Source organism: Heptranchias perlo, chromosome 1, assembly GCF_035084215.1.
Source record: "Heptranchias perlo isolate sHepPer1 chromosome 1, sHepPer1.hap1, whole genome shotgun sequence".
In the NCBI taxonomy this organism is placed as follows: Eukaryota; Metazoa; Chordata; class Chondrichthyes; order Hexanchiformes; family Hexanchidae; genus Heptranchias; species Heptranchias perlo.
The window spans coordinates 90,718,784-90,738,968 of NC_090325.1; the positions used below are offsets into that span (position 1 = coordinate 90,718,784).

A 20,185-nucleotide genomic window follows, 5' to 3' on the forward strand; every position below is an offset into this window, starting at 1 on the left:
GTTTTTCCCTCGTGTTGGTTCGCTCACCACCTGCCACAGGCCCAGTCTAGCAGCTATGTCCTTCAAGACTCGGCCAGCTCGGTCAGTAGTGGTGCTACTGAGCCACTCTTGGTGATGGACATTGAAGTCCCCCACCCAGAGTGCATTTTGTGCCCTTGTTACCCTCAGTGCTTCCTCCAAGTGGTGCTCAACATGGAGGAGGACTGATTCATCAGCTGAGGGAGGACGGTAGGTGGTAATCAGCAGGAGCTTTCCTTGCCCATGTTTGACCTGATGCCATGAGATTTCATGGGGTCCAGAGTCAATGTTGAGGACTCCCAGGGCCGCTCCCTCCTGACTGTATATCACTGTACCGCCACCTCTGGTGGGTCTGTCCTGCCGGTGGGACAGGACACACCCAGGGATGGTGATGGAAGAGTCTGGGACGTTGGCTGAAAGGTATGATTCTGTGAGTGTGGCTATGTTAGGCTGTTGCTTGACTAGTCTGTGGGACAGCTCTCCCAATTTTGGCGTAAGTCCCCAGATGTTAGTGAGGAGGGCCTTGCAAGGTCGACTGGGCTTGGTTTGCCGTTGTCGTGTCCGGTGCCTAGTGGTCCGATGCCGGGTGGTCCGTCCGGTTTTATTCTCATTATGACTTTTCGTAGTGAGATTTTACAACTGAGTGGCTTGCTAGGCCATTTCAGAGGGCAATTAAGAATCAACCACATTGCTGTGGGTCTGGAGTCACATATAGGCCAGACCGGGTAAGGACGGCAGGTTTCCTTCCCTGAAGGACATTAGTGAACCAGGTGGGTTTTTACAACAATCCGGTAGTTTCATGGCCATCATTACTGATACTAGTATTTTAATTCCAGATTTTTATTTAATTAATTGAATTTAATTAATTAATTGAATTTAAATTCGCCAGCTGCCGTGGCGGGATTTGAACTCATGACTCTAGATTTTAGTCCAGGCCTCTGGATTACTGGTCCAGTAACATAACCACTATGCTACCGTACCCTATATTTTGGGTACATGGCTGCAATGCAGGACCAGAAGGTAAGCATGGATTGTGCCTGCAAACCAAAGTTGTAGAAGAAAATACAGGTGCAAATGGGTAAATTGTAGATATGCCTGAGCACTGGAAAAATTGAAGCCCCGATTTTGAAATCGTAAAATACCCTATTTCGCTTTGTGGGTTGATTTAAGAACAAAAGATAATTTGATCTTAAATGGATATGCACCCAGTATGGTATAAAAGTGTTGCTCTTAAACTGCATTTCCTCTTAACCAAGTTGATATTAAGTTGAATGTGTAATATACTGTATAACAACGAATTTCCTCATCTGTCAAATTTGCAAACATGGAACAAGTATCAATACATTTCACTTTAGAACTGTAAATATCAAGCCAACAGTAGTTGACATCATGAGCATAGCTAAGCCACACCTTGTCCCACAATAAACGGACCAGATTCTGAAGGGCTAAGAACCCAGTTGCAAATGGAACATCTAATCTACACTTACACCACTTTGTGAAATAAAGGTTTCTTTGGATCAAAATAACGGCTACTTCAAAAAAGATTCAAACCATATAGGTCCTCAAGGATCTAAACGTTTCATCAGAAATATTAACTCAGCACCAGAATTACTGCTTTACCAAGGGCATAAACGTTTCCGTGCCTTCAGCAAATGGTTACTTTGCATGGACTTCTATGGCAAAGGGAATTCTAAAATTCTTAGCTTCTAGCCAAAGACTAAAAATCACAACTTTACCCATGCTAACTAAAATATAAAAACAAAACAAATCCTATCTATAATCTACACAAGAGACTGAACATACAAGGAAGGATCTCCCTCCCTATCAGCACTATGGGAGTACCTTCACTACACAGACTGCAGCGATTCAAAAAGGTGGCTCGCCACCACCTTCTCAAGGGCAATTAGGGATGGGCAATAAATGCTGGCCTTGTCAGCAACACCCACATCCCATAAATGAAAAAAAAATCACAGATGAAAATACTAACCCGCAACACAACACTTCAGCTTGTATCTATTGAAGATGGAGGGAAACTACCTTGGCTCAAAATTTAGAACAGGAAACTCAGCACCTCCCAATCAGAATGACCATATGCAAGCAGTACCTGACTATTTACGTAATTACGTTTTAAACATCTTGCTGGAGTGGGGGATCTCGCGGCATCGCTGTTAGTTTGACTTTTTCTTGCACCCTTCAGCGCAAAACTTTTTTGCGCCATAACTTGCTGGAAGTGCGAGTTGATAACAATGCGGTGGGGGCAACAGAGTATCTGGGACCTTAGTGAATGGCAGGACCAACAGTGCATCTCCTTAACCAATGAGAGTTAAGGATTGAGAAAGAATCAGAGGAAACACTGAGAGAGGGTGAATTAGTGTCAAATCAAGTACAGGAAGATAAATAAAGAGAGGGAAAGAAAGATTGGATTAAGAGTGAGAGGAAAGAAAGAGACAGGAAGGAAAAGAAAGTTTTAAAAAAAATTTTACATTTTTAAAATCTCCAACAATTTACTACACGCAGGGATGAGATTAAACACTTTACACTGTCCCCTTTCTGGGCCAGAGAGGTTGATTAGCATTGCATTAACAATTATCATGTAATTAAAAAGGTACTAACACTCCTAATTACCAGACTTAACTTTCTGCAGTGAGTTTAGTGAACCATTAATGTGCAAATCCAGCAAGTTCTTAAAAATAAGGGGAGGCTAAGGGTGAGACGCCGTTTTGCAAAGCAAAGGGTGGAGCGGCGTAAATCGACCAGCAAATTCTGGAGATTCACATCTCACGGCGTATTTCTTAAGCCCCTGAACTTGCTGGCTGATTTCCACATTAATAATGCGTGTGTCATTAACACACAGTTATTTTTCCAGCGAGAGCCGGCCCATTATGGCGGAGTCAAATACAACTGCAGTAATTATTGAGTGCTTTTATTACAAACATTCTCAGACTTGTTCCTAATAATTTATAAATTGGCTCCTTCGGATAGCTTTTATGCATAATCGCAAAGCAACAGTATATTTGAAGCAGGTTTGACTTATCTTTACGATAAATTCAAAAATCCAGGCAAATGAATGCAATAAATGGATCACTTCCTTACCTGATTACAGGTGTCAGCCAGTGAATGTATAGCTTCTGAGAACATAGATGCAGACCCTGTATGAACCCAGGCAAGTAGTTTGAAGATAAAATTCAGCCCATTGCTAGAGAGTGGGGTTAATAAAAATAACATATTGACAGACAGCAATGTGGGATTTTTGTATTTAGTAGGAGCATTTAAAAAGCAATTTTTAAAAAAAAGTTTGTTTTAAATTCAGCAAGAACAAGAAAATTAATTTTGATTATAAACCAACGTGCCAGCCAACAAGCTAGCAATGGAATACCAGCCTCCTATTTGTCTCAGAATCAAATGCTACAGCTATCATTTTCTCAAAAAGGAAAGCACCACTGCTTTTGGCCAGATCACCAAAGGGGGCATTTTCTCTGCTATCCTGTAGCATGTATCTGCAAATCCAGTTACCTTATGGGAGAGTACAGTGGTAAATGGCATCTTGCAAGGAGGTAAGGGGGAGGGGGGGAAGGGGAGATGAGGCAGAGAAAATAAGTTTTCTTAAACAAGAACATTTACAAATTTACTGTTATCATGTTCTTTACGCAGATTTATGATTATCCAATCCCATTTTTAAAACAAAATAAACAAACTTTAAATAGAAAACAATGTCTTACATGCAGATTGCAACCATCACAACTTTTCCGGGTCCCTGTAAAAATGGTGTCGACTTAGTTGAACGAGGCTGAAAGGAAAGGTTAAAAACAAAACCTTTGTTATTAATAAATTAAAGCATAAACTATTCCAGTCCTATTAACAACTTGTGAAGAATTGACTTTTACCCATGACAATCCTTTTTTTTTGTGAAATTTGATGTGTCACATTTTGTTCTTTGTCCAATAAAATTCTAAATACCAGCAATTACAGCAAAAAAGTATTATGCATTTTGCATGTTTGTACACTGCTACATCTAGCTTCCTTTAAAGTGTATAAAAGGAGGTGCTTTAGTAAAGAATGCCCAGAAAAATTTAGAGACAAAGGATAGTTCAGTGGTGCATGACATCAATTATCCAAAGAAAGCAGCACTGAACTATATCCAGATATGCAAAAAAATAAACAAGTTACTAACTACACTGATTTTAAACGTATAACCAATTAATGTTTCCACAATTATATGAAAACTACAGTAAGTGGAGTTGCAGTTACATGAAAAGGTTTTGGATTGCTGTATCTCTAACACAAATCAAATCATGACAAAAGTATTTAAATCTTTCGAAACTGCAATGACAAACGATCACTAGGCAGAAACATTTCTGCACCTCTGAGTTACTTATACATCAAAACTACAGCACAGAAACAAGCCATTTGGCTCAATTGGTCTTAGCTGGCCTTTATGCTTCTCCTCCCTCCCTAGTTCATCTAACCCTATCAGGATACCCCTTCTATTCCTTTCCCCCTCATGTGCTTATCTAGCTTCCCCTTAAATGCATCTATGCACAGTCCTTGTGGTAGCGCGTTCCACATTCTTACCACACTTTGGGTAAAGATGTTTCCCTTGAATTCCTTATTAAATTCATTAGTGACTATTTTACAGTTATGACCTCTAGTTTTGGACCCCCCCCCACAAGTGGAAACATTTTCTCCACGTCTACCCTATCAAACCCTATCAATATCTTAAAAGACCTCAATCAGGTTACCCCTCAGCCTTCCCTTTAATAGAGAAAAGAGTCCCAGCCTGTTCAGCCTTTCCTGATAAGGATATCCTCTCAGTTCTGGTATCATCCCTGTGAATCTTTTTTGCACTCTCTCCAATTCCTCTATATCTTTTTTATAATATGGAGACCAGAACTGTGTACAATACTGCAAGTGTGATCTAACCAAGGTTCTATACAGGTTTAACATAACTTCTCTGCTTTTCAATTCTATCCCTCTAGAAATGAACCCTAGTGCTCGTTTGCCTTTTTTTTATGGCCTTACTAACCTGCATCGTTACTTTTAGTGATTTCTGTTCTGTACCCAGAGATCCCTTTGCTCCTGAATCCCATTTCGACTCTTACTATCCCAGCAGTATGTGGCCTTCTTATTCTTCCTACCAAAAAGTACCACCTCACACTTATCTATATTGAAATTCATTTGCCAATTACACACCCATTCTGCAAATTTATCAACGTCTTCTTGCATATTGATGCATTCTTCCTTTGTAATAACTACACCCCCCAATTTGGTGTTGCACACAAATTTTGAAATTGTACTTTGATTCTTGAATCCAAATCGTAATGTAAATTGTGAACAACAGTGGTCCTAGCACTCATCCCTGTAGAACACCACTTCTACCTTTAGCCAGTCTGAGTAGCTACCCTTAACCCCTACTCTCTGTATTCTATTTTGTAGCCAGCTTGCGATCCATTCTGCTGACTGTCCCGACTCCACATGCTCTGACCTTAGCCATGATTCTACAATGCGGTACCTTATCGAAGGTCTTTTGAAAATCCAAATATATTATATCTCCTGCGTTACCCTTGTCTACTCTTTCTGTTACTTCTTCAAAGAATTCAATAAGGTTGGTCAAGCATGACTTTCCCTTCTGAAATCCGTGCTGACTATTCTTTATTGTATCTTTGTTCTCTGGACGTCTTTCTATTGCATCTTTGAGTAAAGATTCGATTATCTTTCTTACCAACGACGTTAAGCTATCTGGTCTATAGTTCCCTGGACCTTTCTATCACCCTTTTTAAATTTAGGAATAACATTAGCTAGTCCCCAGTCCCCGGGCACTATTCCCTTTAAGTGAATATATATGTGTAATAGTCCCTTTGCTATCTCCTCCCTAACTTCTTTTAATGTTCGCGGATGCAATCCATCCAGTCCAGTGGTCTTATCCTCTCTAACTTTGCTTAGTTTTCCAATTATCTCCCCCCTTCCTATCGTAAATGTTTTAATATCTTTTATGATCTCTTCTTCTAACATCATGCCCACTTTGTTAGTCTCCCTGGTAAATACAGAGGCAAAGTAACTATTCGATATTGCTGCCATTTCGCTGTGTTACCTTTGAGTTTATTGTGTGCATTCCTTAGTGGCCCTATCCCAAATCTGTTTGTTCTTTTCTTATTTATGTGTACTATTTATAAGAACATAAGAAATAGGAGAAGGGGTAGGCCATTGGCCCCTCGAGCCTGCTCCTCCATTCAATAAGGTCATGGTTGATCTTCGACCTCAACTCCACTTTCCCACCCGATCCCCATATCCCTTGATTCCCCTAGAGTCCAAAAATCTATCCATCTCAGCCTTGAATATATTCAATGACTTAGCATCCACAGCCCTCTGGGGTAGAGAATTCCAAAGATTCATAACCCTCTGCGTGAAGAAATTCCTCCACATCTCAGTCTTGAATGGCCGAACCCATATCCTGAGACTATGCCCCCTAGTTCTAGACTGTCTAGCCAGGAGAGACAATCTCCCAGCATCTACCCTGTCAAGCCCCCTCATAATCTTAGATGTTTCAATGAAATCACCTCTCAGTCTTCTAAACTCCAGAGAGTATAGGCCCATTCTATTCAACCTCTCTTCATAGGTCAACCTTCTCATCCCAGGAATTAATCTAGTGAACCTTCGTTGCACCGCCTCTAAGGTGAGTATATCCTTCCTTAGATAAGGAGACCAAAACTGTACGCAGTACTCCAGGTGAGGTCTCACCAATGTCCTGTACAACTGTAGTAAGATTTCCTTACTCTTGTACTCCAACTCCCTTGTAATAAAGGCCAACAGGCCTTTTGCCTTCTTAATTGCTTGCTGTACCACCATACTAACTTTTTTGTGTTTCTTGTCTGAAGACACTCAAGTCTCTCTGAACACCAACATTTAATAGTTTCTCACCATCTAATAAATATTCTGTTTTTCTATTCTTCCTACCAAAGTGAATAACCTCACATTTCCCCATAATATACTCCATCTGCCACCTTCTTGCCCACTCACTTAACATGTCTATGTCCCTTTGCAGACTCTTTGGGCTCAATTTTGAAATGGTAGCTGGTTGGCAGCGGGGGGGGGGGGGGGGGGGGGGGGGGCGGGGAGAGGGGTGAAGGTGCACGTGGCAAACCCGAATTTTAAAAAAACTTACCTTTTCTGACGCGATCGCGATGTAATTGATGGTGATTAAAGTTGTTTCCGGTTTTCTCGCCCGGCAGCCAGCTGGCTGCTGGGTGAGTGAGGGACCATGGGGGGGGGTGCAGGGGGAGATCGGAGGGGGGGGTGGAAAGCGGGGGAGATCGGAGTGGGGGGTAGTGGTACATCCATCGGAGAGGGAGATATCGGGGGCTGAGAGGGGCATCGGAGCAGGGTGGAATGTTAGGTTTATTTTGCTTTTTAAACTTTGTGCAATGATTTTTCATTTAATTTATTTAGCTTATTTTTGCCTGATCTGGCACTTCACGCCTGGTTTCACCAGGCATGAATTGGAAGCCATTGGAAAGCCGCCCAGTTAAGTTTAAAATAGTTTCAACTATCTACTGTGTCAGAAATAAGGTACCTTAAGTACCTCAATTTGGTTCTTTAACTATCATAACGAATGCATCCACTATCTCTGCAGCCACCTCTGTTAGAACCCTTGGATGTAGGCCATCAGGTCCAGGGGATTTGTCAGCTTTTAAACCCATTAGTTTGTCCAGTACTTTTTCTCTAGTGATTTTAATTGTTTTAAGTTCCTCACTCTCATTTACTCCTTGGTTCCCCACAATTTCTGGTATGTCTTTTGTGTCTTCTACTGTGAAGACAGATATAAAATATTTGTATAATACATCTGCCATTTCCTGATTCCCCATTATAATTTCTCCAGTCTCAGCCTTTAAGGAACCAACATTCACTTTTGCTACTCTCTTCCTTTTTATGTACTTGTAGAAGCTCTTACAATTTGTTTTTATATTTCATGCTAGTTTACTTTCAAATTCTATTTTCTCCCTTATCAATTTTTGGTTGTCCTTTGTTGGTTTCTAAAACTCTCCCAATCCACAGGCTTATTACTCATCTTGGCACCGTTATAGGCCTCTTCTTTCAATCTAATACTCTCTTTAACTTCTTTAGTTAGCCAAGGATAGATTACTCTTCCCGTGGAGTTTTTATTTCTCAATTCAATGGAATGTATATTTGTTGAGAATATTGAAATATTTCTTTAAATGTTTGCCATTGCTTTTCAACTGTTATTAATTTAATTTCCCAATCTACCTTTGACAACTCGCCCCTCATACCTATGTAATGGGCTTTATTTAAGTTTAAGACTCTAGTTTCTGACTTAAGTATGTTACTTTCAAACTAAATGTGAAATTCTATCACATTATGATCACTCTTCCCCAGAGGTTCTTTTACTGTGAGATTACTAATTAACCCTATCTTATTACACAATACAAGATCTAAAATAGCCTGTTCCCTGGTTGGTTCCATGACGTATTGCTCTAGGATACCGTCTCAAATACATTCCATGAACTCGTCTTCCAAACTACCTTTGTCAATTTGATTTGCCCAGTCTATATGCAGATTAAAGCCCCCATGATTACTGCATTACCTTTGTTACAAGCTCCTATTATTTAATGATTAATATGCTGTCCAATGGTATCGCTACTATTAGGGGGCCTATAAACTACTCCAACCAGTAGTGGAAGTTTCTTCTTATATTCCTTGATAATTTAATCTCACAGTTCCTCTTTGCTTTCCTAATTTTTTTTTACTTTGTTCCTAAACTCTTCATATTCCCTTTTGTCATCTTTTCCTTTATTGTCTTTGTACTTAGAGTATGCCTTTTTCTTTAGTTTTAATTTTACCAATATCTCTTTATTCATCCATGGTGTTTCATTATTGGCTAGTTTGTTCTTTTTTTTTAAAAGAGTAATATTTCTCCTGAACTCTACTGATCACCGTTATGAAAATTATGCTGCTCTATTTCTTTGTCATTTTTTTCCCAGTTTATCTTCCCTAGTTCCATTCTCCTCCCTATAAAATTAGCTTTTTTCCAATCTATTACTTTGGTCTATGTCTTACTTATGTCTTTCTCAATCATTATTTTAAACCTTATTATGTTATGATCGCTATTGCCTGGATGTTCTCCTACGCTTACTTCTTTTATCTGTTCTGGTTCATTTCCCATTACTAGAGCTAGCAGCGATTCCTTTCTTGTTGGGCTTCTCACATATCTGGGTAAGAGAGGAGTAATGTACACACTATAAAAACTCTATTCCCCTTTCTCCATCTCTTCTTGCCAGTTTATTTGGGGGCAGTTGAAATCTCCCATGATTATTATTTGATTTTTTAAAAAACTCATTTCATGAAATTGTCTACATATTTCATCCTCCACTTCCCTTCCACTATTAGGAGGTCTGTAGAATATACCTATTAACGTGATCAAACCCTTCTTATCCTTTGTCTTAATCGATATGGATTCTGTTTCTATCTTAATGTTACTTATGTCCCTTTTTTTTATTGCCATTACGGTATCTCTAATTAGTACAGCTACCCCACCCTACCCTTAAATAATTGTTGGCTAACATAGCAGGACAAATGGGGCCTGTTGCATGCACATACTGTGCTATGTGGGAACACCAGAACACTGTGTCCTGGAAAAGCACATCTGCAGGAAGCGCGCCAACTGCTCGAGCTCAGAGTTTCTGAGCTTGAGGGGCAGCTAGCGTCACTACAGTGCATACGCGAAGCTGAGAGTTTCGTGGATAGCACGTTTTAGGAGGTGGTCATCCCCAGCTACAGAGAGTTCAGGCGCAGAGGGAGTGGGTGACCACCAGAGTAGGAGGAACAGGCAGGCAGTGCAGGAGTCCCCTAGGAGTGTGGCACTCACGGTATTCAGTGTTGAATAGCAGGGAGGGTGTTGACATCTCAGGGAAGTGCAGTCAGGAGCAAATCCACGGCACCATTGGAGACTCGGCTGCACAGGTGGGCAAAAGAAATGCAGTCGTTATAGGGGATTCGATAGTCGGGGGATGGACAGGCATTTCTGCAACCGCGGACACAAGTCCTGCATGATGTATTGCCTCCCTGGTGCCAGGGTAAAGGACATCACTGAGAGTGCGCAGAACATTTTGATGGGGGAAGGGGAATTGCCAGAAATCATGGTCCTTGTGGGAACCAATGACATAGGAAGGAAAAGGGTCGAGGTCCTGCAGTCAGAGCTTCAGGAGCTCGGGAGAAAGTTAAAAAGCAGAATCTCAAAAGGTAGTAATCTCTGCATTACTCCCAGTACCACACGCTAGTGAGTATAGGAATAGTAGGATAAGATAGGTAAACGAGTGGCTGGTGAAATGGTGCAGGAGGGAGGGCTTCAGATTCCTGGGGCATTGGGACCAGTTTTGGGGCAGGAGGGATCTGTTCAAGATGGTCAGGTTGCACATCAACAGAGCTGTGACCAATGTCCTCGCGGCGAGGTTAGCTGTTTTTTTAAATTTGTTCATGGAATGTGGGCGTCGCTGGCGAGGCCAGCATTTATTGCCCATTCCTAATTGCCCTTGAGAAGATGGTGATGAGCTGCCTTCTTGAACCGCTGCAGTCCCTGTGGTGAAGGTTCTCCCACAGTGCTGTTAAGTAGGGAGTTCCAGGATTTTGACCCAGCGACGATGAAGGTACGGCGATATATTTCCAAGTCGGGATGGTGTGTGACTTGGAGGGGAATGTGCAGGTGGTGTTGTTTCCATGTACCTGCTGCCCTTGTCCTTCTAGGTGGTAGAGGTCGCAGGTTTGGGAGGTGCTGTCGAAAAAGCATTGGCGAGTTGCTGCAGTGCATCCTGTAGACGGTACACACTGCAGCCACTGTGTGCCGGTGGTGAAGGGAGTGAATGTTTAGGGTGGTGGATGGGGTGCCAATCAAGCGGGCTGCTTCGTCCTGGATGGTGTCAACACTTCTTGAGTGTTGTTGGAGCTGCACTCAACCAGGCAAGTGGAGAGTATTCCATCACACTCCTGACTTGTGCCTTGTAGAAGGAGGAAAGGCTTTGGGGAGTCAAGAGGTGAATCACTCGCTGCAGAATAACCAGTCTCTGACCTGCTCTTATAACCACATTATTTATGTGGCTGGTCCAGTTAAGTTTCTGGTCAATGGTGATCCCCAGGATGTTGATGGTGGGGGGATTCAGCGATGGCAATGCTAGTGTTGTGGAGGAGGGTTTAAACTAATTTGGCAGGGGGATGGGCACCAAGATGAAACATTAGAGAGGAGAAACAAGATGCACAGAGGACTGAGGGACAAATAGCACTAGAGTAAAGAAGAGTTCAGAAATAGGAGGGGTCAGACAGGGGGCAAATGTGAGGCAGAATAAGATGAGTTTGGAGAGCATGTGTGAAAATGCACATAGCGTGGTAAATAAGGTTGGTAAGCAAGTACAGAGCCAGGGAAAGGAAAAAAAACAAAAGGGAAGGTCTATGATAGGGTAGAGGACAAGAGTGAATAAATGACAAAAGGGATGATGGCGTAAGGCAAGGAGGGTGGTAATGAGACAAGAAACAAAAGTTTGGTCTAGAGGAGCTGTAAATGGCAACAGCAGAACCATTACCAGCAATTGCAGTCCAACAAAAAAAATAGAAAAATAAATGGGAGCAGTGGTTATGATCTGAAGTTATTGAAATCAACGTTGAGTCCGGAGGTTGTAAAGTGCCTAAATGAAAGATGAGATACTGTTCCTCAAGCTTCCGTTGAGCTTCATTGGTACAGTGTAAGAGGCCAAGGACAGAGGTCAGAGTGGAAGTGGGACGGGGAATTAAAATGGCAAGCGACCAGCAGGTCAGGGTCATGCTAGCGGACCGAGCGGAGGTGTTCTGCAAAGCGATCACCCAATCTGCATTTGGTCTCCCCAATGTAGAGGGGACCGCATTGTGAGCAGCGAATACAGTATACTAAAGTGAAAGAAGTACAAGTAAACTGCTGATTCACCTGGCTCTGTAGTTGCTTAAAACTTTAACTCTTTAACATCTTCCAGATCTGATGAAAGGTCTTTGACCTGAATCATTAACTCTGTTTCTTTCTCCACAGATGCTACCTCACTTGCTGAGCCTTCCCTGTTTTTATTAAAGATTTCCAGCATCCGCAGTATTTTGCTTGTGAAAATACTTAACTGGAGAAGGGCTAATTTCAGTGAGTTAAAAAGGGATCTTGCCCAGATGGATTGGAATCAAAATCTGGCAGGCAAAACAGTAATTGAACAATGGGAGGCCTTCAAGGAGGAGTTGGCTCGGGTACAGAGTAGACACATTCCTACGAGGGGAAAAGGGCATCCAAAGCTAGAGCTCCCTGGATGACTGAAGATATAGGGATTAAAATGAAACAGAAAAAAGGAGGCTTATGATGAATGTATGGCTCATAATACAGTAGAGATCAGGCTGAATACAGAAAGTACAGAGGATCTAAAAAAGGGAATAAGAGGGGCAGAGAGAGAGTATGAGAATAGGTTAGCGGCTAACATAAAAGGGAAACAAAAGTCTTTCATAAACATATAAATGGTAAAAGGGTAGTCAAAGGGTGGGACCGATTAGGGACAAAAAAGATCTTCCTGAGGCTGCAGAGAGCATGGCTGAGGTGCTAAATGAACACTCACTGGAGAAGAGGATGCTGCCATTGTAGCAGTAAAGGAGGAGGTAGTATTGATATTGGATAGGATAAAAATAGCTGAAGAGGAGGTACTTAAAAGATTGGCAGTACTCAAAGTAGAAAAGTCACCCGGTCCAGATGGAATGCATCCTAGATTACTGATGGAAATTGCAGAGGCTCTGGCCACAATCTTCCAATCCTCCTGAGATGGGGATGGTGCAGGAGAACTGGAGGATTGCAAATGTCACACCCCTCTTCAAAAAAGGAGGGGGATAAACTCAGCCATTACAGGCCAGTCACAGCTTAGCGTCGGTGATGGGGAAACTTTTAGAGGCAATAATCAGGGAAAAAATTAAATGGCACTTGGAAAAGTATGGGCTAATAAATGAAAGTCAGCATGGATTTGTTAAAGGAAAATCATGTTGGACTAACTTGATTGAGTTCTTTGATGAAGCAACAGAGAGGGCAGTGCGGCTGCTGATGTTTATCTGAACTTTCAAAAGGCATTTGATAAAGTAGCACATAATAGACTGGTTAACAAAATTAAAGCCCATGTGATTAAAGGGACAATGGCAGCGCGGATACAAAATTGGCTAAGGGACAGAAAGCCGAGAGTAGTGGTGAACGGTTGTTTCAGTCTGGAGGGAAGTATACAGTGGTGTGCCCCAGGGGTCAGTATTAGGACCACTGCTCCTTTTGGTATATATTAATGACCTGGACTTGGGTATAGAGGGTATAATTTCAAAGTCTGCAGATGACACAAAACTCGGAAATGTAATAAACAATGTGGAGGATAGTAACAGACTTCAGAAGGACATAGACAGACTGGTGAAGTGTGAAATAATACATTTTGGTAGGAAGAAAGGGGAGAGGCAATATAAACTAAATAGTAGAATTTTAATGGAACAGAGAGACCTGGGGGTGCACATACATAAATCTCTGAAGGTGGTAGGTCAAATTAAAAAGGCTATTAAAAAAGCGCATGCGATCCTGAGCTTTATTAATAGAGGCATAGAGTAAAATGCAAGGAAGTTATGTCAAACCTTTATAAAACATTGGTTAGGCCTCTGCTGGGGTGGTGTGTTCAATTCTGGGCTCTGTGCTTTAGGAAGGATGTCAGGGCCTTGGAGAATGGTACCAGGGATGAGGGACTTCAGTTATGTGGAGAGACTGGAGAAGCTGGGATTGTTCTCCTTAGAACAGAGAAGGTTAAGGGGAGATTTGATAGAGGTGCTCAAAATCATGAACGGTTTGGACAGAGTAAATAAGGAAAAACTGTTTCCAGTGGCAGAAGGGTTGATAACCAGAGGACACAGATTTAAGGTGATCGGCAAAAAAGCCAGAGGCGATATGAGGAAACATTTTTTAAAAAATATGCAGCGAGTTGTAATGATCTGGAATACACTGCCTAAAAGGGCAATGGAAGCAGATTCAATAGTAACTTTCAAAAGGGAATTGGATAAATACTTGAGGGGGGGGAAAAAAATTACAGGGCTATGGGGGAAGAGCAGGCGTGTGGAACTAATTGGATAGCTCTTTCAAAGAGCTGGCACAGGCACGATGGGCCAAATGGCCTCCTCCTGTGCTGTACCTACTACAATAAAGAATAACTTGCATTTATATAGTGCCTTTAACAGAGTAACAAGTTCCAACGCACTTCACAGGAGCGTTATCAGACAAAATCTGACATCCAGCCACATAAGGAGCTATTAGGACAGGTGACCAAAAGCTTGGCCAAAGAGGTGGGTTTTAAGGAACGTCTTAAAGGAGAAGAGAGAGGTAAAAAGATGGGGAGGTTTAGGGAGTGAATTCCTCAGCTTCGGGTCTAGACAGCTGAAGACACAGCCGCCAATGGTGGGGCGAAGGAAATCGGGGTGCGCAAAAGGCCAGAATTGGATCAACGCAGGGTTCTCGGAGGGCTATATGGCTGGAGCAGATTATAGGTAAGGGAAGAACAAGGCCATAGAGCAATTTGAACATGAGGATGAGAATTTTAAACGTGAGGCATTAATGTACCGGGAGTCAAAGTAGGTCAGTGAGCACAGGGGTGATGGAACAACGGGATTTGGTGCGAGTTAGGAGGTAGGCAGCAGAGTTTTGGATGAACTCAAGTTAACGGAGGGTGGAAGATAGGAGGCCAACCAGGACAGCACTGGAATAGTCAAGTTTGGAGATAACAAAAGCATGGATGAGGGTTTTGACAGCAGATAGGCTGAGGCAGGGACGGAGACGGGCAATATTACGGAGGTGGAAGTATGCAGTCTTGGTGATGGAGAGGATATGGGGTCAGGCACTCAGCTCGTGGTCAAATAGGACACTGGGGATGCAAACAGTCTGGTTCACCCTCAGATAGTAGCCAGAGAAGGGAATGAAATCGGTGGCTAGGGAATGGAGTTTGTGGTGGGGGCCAAAGACAATGGCTTCGGTCTTCCCGATATTTAATTGGAGGAATTTTCTGTTCATCTTGGACAAGCAGTGTGACAAATCGCAGGCAGTGGAGGGGTCGTGAGGGGTGGTGGTGAGGTACAGCTGTGTGTCGTCAGTGTACATGTGGAATCTGAAGTTGTGTTTTCGGATGTTGTCGCTGAGGGGCATCATGTAGATGAGAAATAGGAGGGGGCCAAGGATAGATCCTTGGGGAACTCCAGAGGTAATGGTGCTGGAGCAGGAGGGGAAGAGAAGAGAAGCCATTGCAGGAGATTCTGTGGCTACGACTAGATAGGTAAGAATGGAACCAGGTGAGGGCAGTCCCATTCAATTGGACAATGGAGGAGAGGAGTTGGAGGAGGATGGTGTGGTCTACCATGTCAAAGCCTGCAGACAGGTCGAGAAGGATGGGAAGGCATGGCGCACTACGGTCATAGGCACATAGGATGTCATTTGTGACTTTGATAAGTGTCATTTCAGTGGTGTGGCAGGGGCAGAAACCCGATTGGAGAGGTTCAAACATGGTGCTGCATTAAAGATGGGAACGCATTTGGGTGGCAGCAACACATTCAAGGACTTGAGGGGAAAGGGAGGTTGGAGATGGGCTGGTAGTTTGCAAGGGTCAAGGGTGGAGTTTTTGAGGAGGGTGGCGATGATGGCAAATTTGAAAGGGAGGTGGACAGTACCGGGGAGAGGGAACTGTTTGCAATATCAGCTAGCATGGGGGCAAAGAAGGGAAGTTGGGTGGTCAGCAGTTTAGTGGGAATAGGGTCGTGAAAGCAGGAGGTGGGTCTCATGGACAAAATGTGCTCAAAGAGGGCATGAGGGGAGAAAGATGCAATTTCAGGGCAGGGGTGTACCTTGGTGGAAAACTAGCTTAGTGGGCTTGGAGAAGGGAGGGATGCAGCAGAGGCAGCTGAACGGGTGGTCTCAATCTTAGTGACAAAGAAATCCATGAGCTCCTTGCACTTGTTGTTGGAGGTGAAGGTGGAGAGGGCAGGGGAAAGGGATTTAAGAAGAGGGTTGTTAGTGTAGAAGCCTGGGGTTATCTTTATATTTTAGAATGGTTCTGGAGTAGTGAGCAGTTTTAGCAGAAAGCTGGACCAGATAGTGCTTTATGTGGTCTAGCCAGATCTGGCAATGAATGGCTAAACCGTTTGTTCAGCATAAACGTTCAAGTCTGTGTCCCTTGGATTTTAGGGAAGAGAGATGGACGCTGTAACAGGTTGGGAGAGAATAAGGGTTTTATTGGGGACAAGGACATCAAAGGTGGAGGTAAGGGTGTGATTGAGCAGATTGTCACCTGCAGAAGTATTGTGGTGACTGGAGGGCCAAAGGCTAGGCAGTTGGGGATTTGTAAGTGCCATTGTAAGTGACTTGGTGGAGTTTTTTTTTTCCAGGGTTGGAAGGGGGATGTGAGCGGAAAGGGATTCAAGAAAGTGATCAGAGATGGCCTTATCTGTCATTGGGACAATGGGAGTAGAGCTGCCATGTGAGATGGTATGGTCAAAGGAGTGGCTGTGAATATGAGTAGGAGAATTTATATGGAGGGAGAGGTTAAGGGAGGACAGGACGGCAGTGAACTCAGAGGGGAGAGGGCAAGATGAGTTGAGATGATGATTGAAATCACCAAGGATGGGAAGTCGCTTGGTGCAGAAAAAATTACTAGATGCACATATTTCCAACCCTGTCTAAAATAGAACTAGTTTTACTGTACTGAACTATATTATTCCTTCATTCCAGTTCTATGTAAAAAGATTCTGTATATATTAAGGAAAACAAGAAAAATTATGCTTTACGCAGTATTATAGGACAAACCACGGGTGACTTGGATAAACTGCTCAAACCTCACTATCTTACATCATCATTGTGGATGCATTGTAATAAAGCTCTTCTGTGATAGCATGCTACTTTTTTTCATGTCGCTCCCATTCATGAATTGTTCAGTGCACAAAAGCAACTCTTACCATTTAATGCTTAATTTACACCCTGCCCTGGATATTCCTATGTAGGAAGGATAAAACACTTCAAAAGTATTTCTATGCAATTATTGCAAGCATTGCAGTCATAGTTAACAATATTTAAGATATTTTCAAATTTCTAACAATTTCACACATGTATAAATTACACTCAACTTCTTGAGCCCTTGGTGTTAAAATGCATAAGTTCAGAGGTGCGACTATGACACGTCATCATTAATATTTGTTTGGAAGGCATACACTTCTCAAATCCCATCCCTAGGAGACCAAAACATTATGGAGTAGCGTTTCCACTTTGGGCATACAGGGAAATTGCGCCCTAAATGCGCTTGCCTAGGTTACAGTCCAAGTTTCCTGTAAAATTCATTTGCATTATCACAAACAGAAAATCTTCCATGAACCAGCGCAAACAGGCTGTTTAACAGAATAGTTTCTTTTTTTTTCTATTAAAAAGTATTCCTTGATGTATTTAAGAGCGGTAACCTGGTGCAGTTTTATTAATATAGCTGAAAATGAGTTTATCACCAAGAATAAGCATTTTTAGTATGGCTGTCCACCTGTGAGTAACCTGATTTAAAAATCACTGAAAATGACTTAAAAGAACTACACTGAACTATTTGACAGTTTCTTGGTGTACACTAGTCAGTTTCTTAGTAAATTAAATATTATTTTGAATTCAATTTGAATTAAAACGTGACTACTAGTGCCTGTGCGCCTAAAAAAATTAGCGCAATTTGAAGAGCTTTCCAGAACCAGCCCAATCTCGCAATTTCGACCTAGGGCGTGGCAAACTGAATCTTGAACCAGCATAAAAGATCACAGAAAACACTAGCGTAAGTGTTTTTGGGCATAACTCCCTCACGTTTTAAATTCCCCAGTCTTTTGCGCTCGTTCGGCCAAGTAATCTGGGTGCAAAACTAGCGGAAACTCTACCCCATATGCTTTTAAAAAATATTTATAATTTTGGCTGCATAATTGGCCTTACCATAGTGTTACCCAAAAACTCCCTATATTCCCTCATTAACTTCTGGTTCTTGAAAACATCTGCAATAGAGAACAAATACAATACATCAAATCCAGTTTGTGCTCAGACATAAATTCACTTAATTGAATTAACTAGGTTTCCTGTGACATTGCATTAGAATTGGAAAGAAGTATGAGAGATATTTTGAGAGACAGTGATACAAGTAGTTTTGATTGATTCAAAAAAAGGAAGGATTTTCTTACCCACTGCAAATTGATAAGTAAGGAATGTATTTCTTTTCATATACCACATTTACATAAATAAATCGGTGTACGTAACAGGGACAAAGGGTGACTCAGGACTATGTGGTTGCATACTTATTGTGTCCAGGTTACTGCTTTTGGGGATGGAAGCAAAAGGAGAAGATCGTTCAGTTGCTGATCAGGTTTAGAGGGGATGCAGGGGATGGGGGAAAGGGACCCCAACCTTCAAATTCAGCCCTGCACATTGGGAATGAAATCCAAACCATAATAGAATTTGAGAAAGGGTGAGGAGAATGACTGGAGGAATCTGAGGAATCAGACTTTGGAATAATAAATAAATGCATATTTTTTTCACAAATATAACTTGCATTAAGAATCCCTTGCATTTACATTACTTTGCAAAAAGTTCAGAAATTTGTGCTTCCCCTTGTTTTGATGTTATATATATAAAAAAAACTCAATTTTGGCTCCTTTCACTGTTCCTTAAAAATGGGTTTCTAGCTATTAGTCTTTCAGTACTTCTCCATCATTGCTTGGAGAAGGTTAGTGGATAACAGCCTTACAGATAGCAAGTTCTAGCACACTGAATAGCCAGTTTTGCTGTCTAAAAAAAATTAGGAGTTACAGGCACTGATGTATATTTGGAATTGTAGCCTGCTATCTTTTTAGAGCTCGCCAAAGATATCTGTCAGCTCAAGAGACTCATAAGCTCAAGCCCTAGACTTCTCAGAGAGGTACAAGCCTCTTATGGAAGATTGTTACATATCTTAAACCCAGGAAGTGTTATTGCACAGGCAAGTTTAATCATTACCTTCTAAATTTTACAATTTTTAAAATATCTTCATTATATTACAGCCCTTGTTTCCAGGACTAAGTTTCTCAGCTTAGACGAGGCCGAAAGACATTTGGAATGATTTCATGGGTTCACATTTTTTTATTCATAGGTTTTGTTGATTAATTATTGATTGTTTCTTTTCATATGTCCTTACTAGTTTTGCATTGGAAGTTTATAAACTTGATTTGCTTGTTCCTTTCCTGTTTAGTTGTGATCTGTCACCATTTCATGAATGTAAAGTTTTAGCCAAGGAAGTGCAGGTGATACAGAAATTTGCATGAGTCACACAATGCGAAACCAGAAGTGTGATGGACAAAATACACACAACAAATACATTTATAATTTCTTTAAAGAAAAGATCTTTTGTGCTGTTGCTCACTGCTCGCGGTAATCAAAGGTTATGCTGCTTTATGCTATGTAACATATAATATCATAGCATGTTACAGCAGAGAAGTAGGTCAATTTGTCCATCAATTCTGTGCCAGTGTTATTCTCCACACAAACACTTGATCTAATCCCACTTCCCTACTTGCACCCCACACTCTTCAATACTCCTCTTTATCAAGCAATGATCTAATTCTCATTTATAAGATAAGGATTCTGCTTCAACAATGGTTTGTGGCAAAAAAATTCCACACTTTAACCACCATCTGCATAAAGTTTTTCTAATCTGCCTTTTAATTCTTCTCTTAAATGTATGTCATCTTGTTGCCATCGCACCGACCAATAAAACGATCTATCACTAGGAGATGCTGTAGATTCTCCCCAGTCGTATCTTCCACTTGCATCTCGCATACTGCTGGCTACAGTAATGAAAGCTGAAAATCTCATCTCCGCACACAAGTCGGGCCCAGAAATTAAGAAAGGAAATATGAGCCATAGATCAGGAAAGCAAACATTGCTAGCAGTCCACTCTTGCCAGCAGCGGAAATTTTAAGAACTGTTCTGTTTCCAGCTCAACCTCACTCCTGTCATCTCTGACCTGCTGCCAGAATTCCTACCAGCCCAGCCCACTCAGCTCCCATTATGTTTGTTTAATTAACCCCAGGGACTTCTGCTGGTCCACTGAGCTCCTATCACATTTAT

General features: G+C 41.8%; 1 protein-coding gene across 4 annotated transcripts in view; it reads right to left on the bottom strand.

Annotated features, from left to right (window-relative positions):
- The window catches only part of slc30a9 (solute carrier family 30 member 9), a 152,149-nt gene that overhangs the window by 57,019 nt on the left and 74,945 nt on the right, over positions 1-20,185 (bottom strand). For all 4 annotated transcript variants that reach the window (XR_010963560.1, XM_067988368.1, XM_067988352.1 and 1 more), the window contains exons 8-10: positions 18,023-18,081; positions 3,738-3,805; positions 3,112-3,214 (exon numbers count right to left, since the gene is read on the bottom strand). Coding sequence is in view for 3 of the 4 variants with exons in the window: in XM_067988368.1 (XP_067844469.1) it covers positions 3,112-3,214; positions 3,738-3,805; positions 18,023-18,081 (230 nt within the window). In the remaining variant the exon portion in view is untranslated. The remainder of the gene's footprint in view (positions 1-3,111; positions 3,215-3,737; positions 3,806-18,022; positions 18,082-20,185) is intronic.